The sequence below is a fragment of the Ovis canadensis genome, chromosome 12, assembly GCF_042477335.2.
Source record: "Ovis canadensis isolate MfBH-ARS-UI-01 breed Bighorn chromosome 12, ARS-UI_OviCan_v2, whole genome shotgun sequence".
Lineage (NCBI taxonomy): Eukaryota > Metazoa > Chordata > Mammalia > Artiodactyla > Bovidae > Ovis > Ovis canadensis.
Genome location: NC_091256.1, coordinates 39749137 through 39760718, shown reverse-complemented (window position 1 = coordinate 39760718; position 11582 = coordinate 39749137). Strand labels below are relative to the sequence as shown.

The window sequence follows — 11582 nt, the reverse complement described above, 5'->3', positions numbered from 1 at the left end:
ATCTGTTCAGGCTTTTCTCCTTCACTTCTCTAAGGCTAACCAAACCTGCCAGCTCTCTTAACCCTCAGGAAGTTAGCAAATGGTATCCCCTCTGCCTAGAAAGTTGTTTCTACTTTCCTTTAATGTAAGCGTGCACAATGATCATACTTATCTCCTCTCTGAGGCCATCTCTAAACCCTCCTGGCAATATGCCATTCTCTTCCTTCTGCATTAGGAAGTTCCAAACACACATGCTTACAATAGCCAGGCAAGTAGCAGTATAGACAGAGTCAATATAAAATGGGCACTAGCCCGAGCTGCAGGCCCACGCTAAACACCAAGAACGGTGTCTGTCCCAGTGGGCTGGGGGGATTGTTGCGAACCTCAGAGCTTGTGTCCCTTCTTAAGAAGGCAGTCTCTACAAAGTTCTAGCTCATGGTTGTCTAGCACCAGTGCCAGGCCAGTGCCGCCAATTTCTTAATTTTTTAGGGTAACTCAGATATCTGAATTTTTAATTTAAAATTCCAGATTTTTAGGGGGAACTCTCTGACAGGCCAATAGTTAGGACTCAGCTCTTTCACTGTCGTGGGCCCAGGCTCGATCCCTGGTTGGGGAACTAAGATCCCATAAGCAGTGCACTGAGGCCAAAAAATAAATAAATAAAGTAAAAATTCTGTCTAAAAAATTCCAAATTTTAAAATGCTGGCAACTGATTCAGATTTAAAGCACTGCAGGGACCAACTTTTGCAAGCCAGGTAGAAGACGTTAGTGGGCAGGCTCCATTTGATGGGCCTCCAGTGTGCAATATTTCTTATACCTTTTTTGTCTGCATGGCCTGTAGCATCTTAGTTCCCCATCAAGGACTGAACCTGTGCCCATGGTAGTGAAAACACAGAGTCCTAACCGGTGGACCACCAGGGAACTCCTCTCTTCTACATTTTAATAAAACATTCTACATAATAGTGGCCAAATTTACTACACGCTTACTAGATGCCTGACAGGTCCTTTTCTAAGTGCTTTACACATATTCATGCATGCAGTCTTCCCAACAGTCTGAGAGGTGGATACTATTATCATCCCGATTTTATAAAAAGCCACCGAATTACTGAGTTCATTCCAGTACTGGCAGCCTGATCGTAATATAAGCACTTCTTTCATGTTCTTAACTACTGGACTGTGATCCTTTTGTTACAGACACCAGAACCTCTCATCTGTGTATTTCCTACAATAGCATATGGGGCACTCCTTAAATGTATGCTGAGCTGAACTGCATGTATCAGATGCAATTATACCTTCATTCATTCACTCAGTAAAACATCTGGAGTGACTGCCATGTTTCCTGTCCTGTGTTACAGGCTATGGGACATAGTTTTTGGTCTCCAGGTGGTTCCAATCAAGGAGAACAAAATAATTATCACTGGTGGCTCAGATGGTAAAGAATCTGCCTGCAATGTGGGAGACTCAGGTTCAATCCTTGGGTCAGGAAGATCCCTTGGAAAAGGGAATAGCAACCCGCTCCAGTATTCTTACCTGGAGAATCCCATGGACAGTGGAGTCTGGTGGGCTATAGTCCATGAGGTTGCAAAGAGCTGGATACAACTGAGTGACTCAGCAGCAGCACAAAAGAATAGTATTGATCATTAACAATTTGTTATTATTTTTATTTTTTTGCACTGGGTCTTTGTTGCTGCTTGCGGGCTCTCTCTAGTTGTGGCGAGCAGGGGCTATTCTTCATTACAATGTGCAAGACTGTCTCTGACCTATGGGAGACAGGATTCTCATTGCAGTGGTTTCTTTTGTTACAGAGCACATGGGCTTCAGCAGGTGCAGCATTGGGCTCAGTAGTTGCAAGCGTGCAGCTCTGAGGCATGCGGCCTTCCATACTTGCAGCTCTTAGTCCCTAGAGCACAGGCTCAGTAGCTGTGGTGCACAGGCTTATTTGCTGTGGTATCTTCCCAGACCAGGGATCAAACCCATGTGCCCTGGATTGGCAGGTGGATTCTTACCCACAGGGCCACCAGGGAAGTCCATAATTATCATTACTAAATAAGACTAACTGCAAAATTTTACCAAGGACCAATAATGAATTCACCAGATGAAGCAGGAAACATACAATTCAACCTAGTCTCTGTCTGGTGATCTAATTGGTCTACAGAGAAGATGAAAATATGTGGAGAGAACAAAGGGAAAGGTTGATTTTAGGGAAGATATTTCAAAAGCATTTGAAATTTTTGGTAAATTTCAAATGGTAATACTTCATCTGACTGTGATGGTGCTTAACTGAAATCCACACAACAAAGTTGTTTGGTTAAAAAGCACTCTTTAGTATAGAAACAGACTTAGGGAAGATATTCGAAAGGTTTCAGAAAATATACCTTTTTGCTAACTCTGTGTCTCCTCACATATAAAAGAAAGGAGTGTGGTAATAGAGGTAGTTTCCTTGAACTTTTTATAGCGATCAGATTCTACTGTGACAAGCACATTCTAACAACTATTTACTGAGATGTCTTGGGGGAGGGAGGCATTAAAGAAAGGGTGATGGACATGTTTGTCATCTTCATTGTGGTAATGGGTCTGACAGGTATTTGCGTATGTTGAAACTCATCAAATTGTGAACTTGGAATATTTGCAGTTTATTTGGTGTTAATTATACCTCAATAAAGCTATGAGAAAAAGTTTCCTAAACACTTGAAATGTAGTCTGTAGACAGCAGCCATCAGCCCAGAAAGCTTAAGAGAAATGCAGACTCTTGGGCCTCCCTCCTAAGTCAGAATCTGCAGTTTAACATGACCCGTGCGTGATTCTCATACACATTAACTTTGACCTCTTATAATGATTGAAAGGAACTCATTTCCCACCATGAGTTGTTAACGGAAAATTATATTCCCTACTCTGTTTTAGTCACTAAGAGCAACTCCCTACTGGGCATTCTTTGATGGTTACATTAGAAAGAGGTTTACATGTTTGCTCTAGAGGATGAGCAGATTTTCAAGAATTTTCAATATGTTAAAGTCCAAACCAATTTTAAAAAGTCAATAATTACTAGTGTATCATATTTTACCTGTCCATCTTTCTAGGTGTGTTCTTTAGGCTTTAATATTTACAGTGCTTTGGAAAAAATTATTTTCTGATTACAAAAGAAATGCTTATTATAGTGAACTTGGGAAACAGAATCTGTAATTCTAGGAAGTAGAGTTATATTTAACCATCTCATTATCACCCTCAAAAGTTACTAAAGGTAGACCACAAAAAGGTAATGTATACATGACTTCTTGGAGGCAGCGCCTTGTATTCTAACATGCATATTTTTTAAATAATTAAAGCTAAATCTGAAGATCCCAGCTAAGTGGAAAAACTCACTGGGCTTGGAATAGCAGAATTCATTTTGAGACATGGGTTTACCATAGATTAATGAAACTTAAGCTTCAGGGTGCCTCACTTTCTCGGGTCACTTCCAAAGCCCTTGGAGAGACCCTGGCAATATATTCACCAGGTCAAATGTTTCCATAAAAGTTTCTAAATTAAGATATTTAAGACCATCGTCACATTGTATTCAAACTTCCATCATTTCTCTTCTGCAGTAAATGGGGCAGGAATAGCTACTGGCTTTTTTGAGACCTGACTAAGGGAACAATGATTGACTTAGGGATACATTTCATTTGGGTTTAGTGGCATGCATTTATGGTTTGCAGTCATTTCCGTCTACTGTTAAATTATTATTCACCGTGGGTGTAGGAATGGCTTTCTGGAATTCACCTACTGCCCATTATGCCAACTCAGCCAGCACCATGTCACAGAGGTACAGGGCTAGAGGCAAAAGAGTTCTGTGATGCCAGGCACAGGAAATACATGGGCGACAGAGAAACAAGGTTTGAAAGAAAAGGAGAAACTAGCCCATTAAAAAATCCTTCCCACTCTCAAAAGTAAAAAACTCTTAAGTGGAGGGATCAATTTTCTCAATGCCTAACCTAAAATGAAGGTTCTCTTTCATCAGGAATCTAAGTGATGTCATATATTCAATTGTAAGTGCACCTTACTTATTTTTGTTTTTGTGTGAAGCATACAAAATGGAATATATTGCATTTCTTATATCTATAGAAAACAAACTTGCAGTTGTTTTACCGAAAGGTATGCGTGGGGAGTCCAGCTGCTTGCCACTCAAAAGCCAGTAAATAGGCCAGGTTGGTAGAAAAGAAAGTTCGCTTTATTTCAGATGCTGGCAATTGGGGGGGGGGGGGGAGGAGGGTGGCAGACATCTGTCCAAAGACTGACTCCCCCGCTGACAAGCAGGGGGTGAGAGCATTATAGACAGAGTAGGGTGGGGTGGGGGCTGGAGGGCTGCATGAAGAAACAGCACAGTCATCTTCAAATTGGTCATCAGTGGTCTGACTAGCATCATCTTGGTTTTAGGTACAGTTAATCTTGAGTTCTGGGGTGCACTTGTTCCCATTTCTTTGGGGTCAATTCTCAGAATTGTGGCAGCTCAAGCCCTAGGCACAGTCTGGTCATCACGTAGTTAACGTCTCCTCCTGGTTTTTTAGTATCTATAAGACAGCTCACAGGCTATGGCTCAGAATATTATCTATAGCCCTTGAGAAAGAACTAAAGGTCCTTGAGTGTGCCTGATGACTGCATTATTAGTCTCCTTATACTGTTTTCCTTTGTTTCAGCATTTCTCACTTCTCAGATTAAACTTACTCTTTGACTAGTTTTCCACAGACAATAACAGGCAGGCATATTGCCCTGCTCCACTGCAGCTGTACTACAGTAAGTCTGTATGTGAAGTCACATGTTTTATTCATCTTGATTAATGAGACCCTGTCTTAACATAGATAAATCTTGCCCTGAAGAGTACTAGAGATCCAAGAAAAACTAAGCAATAAATTGCCATTGAAACAGCCAAACAGTCCTGAAATATTATAGCTCATATGAGAGAAGCTTCATACATGTTTTCCCAAATTTGACAATAATCCTAAAAAAGTGGTAAGTGAAGCTAAAATTTATAAACAATAACAAATTGTGATCAACATGTTAAAAAGATAATACTGATTTTTCTATTCATAGAAAACATTAAAAAATAACTGTCATAGGAAAGTGATCAAAAGTATACAAAAACGGGGGGGGGGGGGGAATGACCGTAAATGGTGCCCCAACAGTCTAGAGACAGAGACAAATAAATATATATAGTTGTCAAAAGCATTATTAATCTTAAAAAAAAATTACGTTTCTGGATTTTTTGACACTCTAGAAGTGCGTCAGGCAGTTACTAAAATTTTTACAGTTTATCTGTGTGACGTTTGTGAATTTTGCTAACCTTTCAAATGTCATTTGTAAATTCTTTCTCATTTTATATATTCACTTCCCTAACTCTCTGCTTCTAACTTTTTGCTTTTTAACTAAATAGGGACCCCACAAATTGTATGCGCTTCAGTTCCCGCAAAACCAGGATGTGCTCTTCTACGAGTCTCAGAAACCGCGGGATTTCTCTGCAGCCTCAGTTTCTTTCTCAGGAAAAAAAAAAAAAGTCATTTGCTCGGCATCTCCTTAAGAGTTACCAACAGTTACTCCAACCACACAACTCTCTACACCTGGGGAGGGCCTGACCAGAAGGGTAGGGCGCCCGCCAGGAGTCACCCTCTCCGCACAGACTGTACGCGGGTCCCGCCCGACCCCGCCCCTGCCGGACACCGAGAGTTGCAGGAAAAAACTGCAGGGCCAGGGCCGCTGGGCTTAGCACCCGCTCCGGGAGGAACGAGGGCCGGAAGGGAACTGGGTGAGGGTGGGGGTGGGGCGTTCGAAAGCCGCCGGGGTGGTGGGCGGGGCGGGTGGTGGAGGGGCGCAGCCCACCGACGACCCCCGGGGTGGGGGCGGGGCACCAGGCCGCAGCCCCTCTCCGGGAACTCTAGCGCCTAGTCAGCGGCGGAAGTTCCGGTGTTGGTGAGCGGAGGTCAGAGGTCAGCAGGAAGTCGATACGTGGCCGCCGCCTGTCCCCGCCGAGGAGGCGCAGCAGGCGGAGATGGCGGCGGTGTTAAGCGCAGAGCGACTCGAGGTCTCTGTCGACGGCCTCACGCTAAGCCCGGACCCGGAAGAACGACCCGGCGCGGAGGGCGCCCCGCTGCTGCCGCCGCCGCTGCCGCCGCCCTCGCCTCCAGGGTCCGTCAGGGGCCCGGGCACCGCAGGGGAGCAGCCGGAGCCTGGGGAGGCGGTGGCTGGGGGCGCGGCGGAGGAGGCGCGGCGGCTGGAGCAGCGGTGGGGCTTCGGCCTGGAGGAGCTATACGGCCTGGCGCTGCGCTTCTTCAAAGGTGAGCCTGACAGGCCCCACCCCCGCCGCCTCTGCCGGGCCTTCCTTGGGGAGACTGGACCCGAGTAGCCCTGACCTACCCGTGCGGGACCGCGGCGACTGGAGCTGGGCTCTGTCCTTGGGGGTACTCGAAGTTTGTCACTATCCGCTTGGTCACTAGGTCACACCCCTAGGGGCCTGGAACCTTGGTTTAGCTTTCCGGGTCCGGCCTCCCGGAGGTTACCAGGCATCTTACCTAGATTTAGCTTCTCGGTTTTCCAGAATCCTGGATGGAAGAATGAGTTCTCTTTCCCAGAGGTTCCCAATCTGGGATTTTTTGTTTTTTAACCGTCGCATTCTTTTTCTTGTTTCTTGTGATTGGCACTTAAGAACCACCGATTTTTGCCCTTCTATAGTGAAAGATTTTCATGGGTTCCATTCTTTACGCTTTCCATTCATTCTGGGGATCCATAAACTCGAATAGGGCTTAATCACCTGATAGTATTGATATGGCAGAGAGAAAGAAGTTAAGTATTAAGCTAATCCCTTCTAGCTTGTCAAACTCTAAATAAGAGAAGGGATAGCTGCTGTGTTCTAGCGACTTCTAGATGGTTAAAATTTTTCCAGTGTCAAAGAGTGGATTCTCAGATAAAGGCCTAAAAGTAGCCTCTGTATTTCTCACAGAATTAGTTGTAGTAAATCTTGTCATAGAGCAAAATTGTGGTCTTGGATTTGTTTTTTTTTTTTTTTTAATTAGGTGATTCACTTAGTCAAATGGTGAGTCACATGACCTTGTCAATGGGAAAAACTGATGAGCTATTTAGATCTCGTGGGGCAGACGAACAGAGAGAGACATCGCAAATGAAACTTTAGAAGTGGTTACTAGGTTCTGTATACATTCCAAAACAGCATATTTATGACCTTTCCCCAGAGGGAGTACCTTTTGGAGTACATATTTTACTAGCTGAAGTTGAGTCGTTGAAACTACTGATACATTCAAAAGTTACTTGTTTTCTCTGAAAATAATTGTGCAAACTGATGATAGCCTTTCTTGTATAAATTTTACAGAAAATTTAGTCATTCTCCATTCATTGCACTAAAAAAACCTTTTTTTTATTGGAGTAAAAGATTGTTTTACGATGTTGTATTAGTTTCTCCTGCACAGCAAAGTGAATCAGCTGTTCATATGCATATGCCCCCTGTTTTTTGGATTTTCTTCCCATTTAGGTCACTACAGAGCATTGAGTAGAATTCCCTGTGCTCTACAGTAGGTTCTCATTAGTTATTTTATATGTGAAAGTGAAGTCGCTCAGTCATGTCCGACTCTTTGTGACCCCATGGACCCTAACCTACCAGGCTCTTCTGCACATGGGATTTTCCAGGCAAGAGTACTGGAGTGGATTGCCATTTCCTTCTCCAGGGGATCTTCCCGACCCAGTGATGGAACCCAGGTCTCCCGCATTGCAGGCAGACGCTTTACCATCTGAGCCACCAGGAAAGCATTTTATATATAGGAGTGTGTATATGTCAGTCCCATTCTCCTAATTCATCCCACCCCCTAGTTCCCCTTCTGGTTGGTATCTCTACTCACTGCATTTTCTATTAAAAGTTTATCCTTGAAATACTCATGGTCATTCCACTATGAGTTAAGCCCTCTGCTAGTTTGGGGAACTGGTAATGGCTAATGAGTTTTGGCGGAGAAGGCAATGGCACCCTACTCCAGTACTCTTGTCTGGGAAATTGCATGGACGGAGGAGCCTGGTGGGCTGTGGTCCATGGGGTCGCACAGAGTCTGACATGACTGAAGCGACTTAGCAGCAGCACCAATGAGTTTTGAAACACTTGACACTTAGATCAGTGGCTTGAATTTAGAGTTTCCTGAGGTGATGATATACTACTGCTTACGTAAAAACCTGGTGGTTTTTGTAAAATTTATATGACTATATTTTACTTTAAATTTTTATTCTTGGAACTTATTTTTCTAGCATATGATAAGATTAAAGTGTATCTTAGCAGAACAATGTGTAAGAATAGAGAAGAATGAACTTCTAGTCCTAACTTTTGCCATATGACTAACAAATAAATGGATAATTTTATCTTCTGAATCTGTATTATTTGAAGATAGTAGTATCTTCTTTGAAAAATTAAAACACTGTTAATGTGCAATAAATTTAGCATTGCTTGGGAGTCAAGAAGCTTTGGACTCTTTTTTTTTTTTTTAAGTCATTCAGTCATGTCAGACTCTTTGTGACCCCATGGACTATACAGCCCATGGAATTCTTCAGGCCAGAATACTAGAGTGGGTAGCTTTTCCCTTCTCCAGAGGACTTTTTTTTTTTTTTTAATATGCTAAGTAGCCTGCGTGATCCCAATTCCCCAGCCAAGAATTGAACCTAGGCCACAACAGTGAAAGTACCAAGTCCTAACCACTGGACTGCCAGGGAAATCCCTCTCGATTCTATTAACCTACTCCTAGCCAGTTAACTTTTCTTTGAGACTCAATTTGTTTATATATATAGATATATATGACTGGATTAAATGAAATTTGACATCTCACATTCACGATTTAGTGCTCTAAACCTCCCATTATTTTAACATGTTTGTCAAATGTAAGACTCTTAGGGGAACCAGTAATTTGGGAACTTAGTTATAGTCACCTTAGAGGGGAGAAGCTACATTGATAGGTATGGTTCAGGAAGTTCCAAAGTTAAGCTCTCAAAGTGGTATCCAAGTACTTAAAAAGAGAAATAACAGTCTGGCAATTAAAAGGTACATTTTTGCATGGGTCATTACATAGTTAGCAGTGAAGAAGCTATTAGTATATGAGGTTCCTGATTTAGGTTGGGGGAAGGGAGGAAGGATCTAAAAGCAGTCAGAAGGGTTATGGAAATGGGGTGAGTGAAGGGTTGCTGCTTTTGAATTAATGTGTGAAAAACCCTTTTTCCTGCATAATACTTGACATTTTAATCAGTCTTGTGGGGACTTTAATAAATCACTATTTTGTGGTTTTATATCTCACATGAATTAGAAATAACATTACATTTTATCTTTTGCTGTGGAATAAATATGAATCTTGAAAACATGAGCATCTTTTTTGATTGAAAATAACGTGAATTAACAATCAGGAACCCTATTTCTTATTCTGTCTATCACAGCGATCATAGGCCAGTGACTGAACCCATTGTGTCAACTGCCTATCCTCTTAGTTTTCGATGGTAAAAGTGAAATAATAGATGAAAATATTGGCAAATGTAAGTTAGCATTTTATCATCTAAGCTGAGTTGTTGAATCCTTATTATGGATAAAGTTTTATATTAGGCTAGCACTGTAAATGAATAGTATATTCCCTTTTGCTTGAAACTTATAGTCCAGGGAGTTAAAGCCTCAGTGGCAACTGCAGCACAGTGTGGAGGATCCAGAGAGCAGGTGCCCTTCCAGAGAAGGGAAAGTTCTGTGTGTCTGGGAAATGGCAAGCAGGGATTAGGTAGTTTGCTGGAGAAAACTGGGAAGCTCAGTTGGTGTCATATCCATGTAAGGACTTGAATGGCATTCTAAATAGCAAGATTAAGCTGATTTTCTTATCTCTTTGGGTTAAGGACTAAATCGGTTGCCTTTACTGGAGCCTTATACTTCTTGGATATAGTTAACCTGGGAAGTTGTGTTTTGGTTTTTAGAGTTCTTAGAAGTGAGGTTTTCCTTCTCTAATAACTTTACTACCTCGCTCCATTAGCTGGTAGGTGGTTGCATTCATTTAAAATTGTAGGCTAATAATTGCCACCAGTTATTGAGCAGATGTTCGCTAAATATCAGGTACTGTTTTGAGAGTTCTTATGATTGATGCTCCAATTGTACCATCTTTAGCAAGTGGTAGGTCTCTTCAGATTGGTTCCTAAGTTCCTTTGACATGACTAGTAGTCTTTCATAGCTTCTTTGCTCTCTGGTATGATGAAATAGTCCAGATTCATCACATGCATTTCCTGCCTCCATTGGAATCAGCCATTTCTCCAAAGAGACTTGATTCCTTTAGTGGAAAGTGGCATTTGAAGAGCCATGATCAGGATGTTAGCAGTGGGCACTCACTGCTACTAGATTGGTCATTATTTCAGTAGACAGATCTAGGGGTGTGTGTGGGTAGTGTGTGTGTGGAGTGATAAGTTTTTGAGAGTATGATATGTAAAAGGAAGCTGTAGTCGAATTTGGAGAGAACTAAAGTTTTAGACTCAGTTTTTCTATGAAATTGTTAATGCATTTCCACTAACATTGCTATCTATTACATGGTGTTATATTGCTGATAACAGAGAGGCAATTATATGGACATACTGAATGGTTCCATTTTCTTCTGTCTTCTTTAAACATATGCACTTCCAAGAACTTTTATGAACGGCTCCATTAATGTTTTAAAATACTGTAAAGCTGTAATTTATTCTTTGGTGACACATATAATTAGTGTGTGCCTCCTGGACTTAAGTGGACTAGCCTCAGATAATTTCAGGTTTAATTGTTACTACTGAATGTCTGTTAAATTTTGAGTTTATTTTCCTCTTCTTTATTGTCTTTAGGTATAAGTGTATAGCATAGAAGGATGTGTAGACCTGAGACAAAGAAAGAAAATTATAACCACCAGGAATATAATGCCTTTTAAACATCTCTTCTTATTTGCTATTTCGTATTAGATTTGAACTGAACTAAAATTTTCCTTTGAATATGGGGTATTCAAGGATATATATACATATATGTGTTTATATTTATGGATGTTTTATTTTGATTTTAATATTTGCCTGAGGCCTCCCCTTTGTTTACTACCCCTGCAGAAAAGTACAAATCATAAGTAATATTTGATGAATTTTTGCAAATGAGTACACTTTGGTAACCAACCCCAACCCCCAGAATGAGATAATGTTTACTTTTATCAGTTAGCTAAAATGAGAGCTTCTCTGCTTCAGTATTTAGGAAGTTGAGCTCTGGAGTGAATATTACCTGGGGTACTACTTCCTAGTTGTCACTCAGTTGTTTAAATTCTGCCTTCCTTTACTCAGATTATTTATAAACTGTTAGCAGAGTACCTAGCAGTTGGTATCCTGTGACTGCCTATGTTGAAGAGGAGAGATTACCAAGAATTTATTATGGAATGTGATCAACTTTTATTAAGCACTTCAAGCAGGCTAGGCAGTTTACAGGGTTGCATATTTATTAACTCAGAAATACTGCATTTATTATACTTTCTTATAAGTAGTATAAGAATAAATCAGATATAGAAAAAACATATCACTTTTTTTCTTAATTGAACGTGGGGAAAATGTGGTTTTAATTTTAATATTTCTAA

At 41.3% G+C, this 11582-nt stretch overlaps 1 protein-coding gene across 1 annotated transcript in view; it reads left to right on the top strand.

Annotated features, from left to right (window-relative positions):
• The first annotated feature begins 5532 nt into the window (after nt 1-5532).
• ACBD3 (acyl-CoA binding domain containing 3) overlaps nt 5533-11582 on the top strand; it is a 38609-nt gene continuing 32559 nt past the window's right edge. Inside the window, exon 1 of the mRNA XM_069545482.1 lies at nt 5533-6281. Within this exon, the coding sequence (XP_069401583.1) occupies nt 5996-6281 (286 nt within the window). The 5' untranslated portion in view covers nt 5533-5995. The remainder of the gene's footprint in view (nt 6282-11582) is intronic.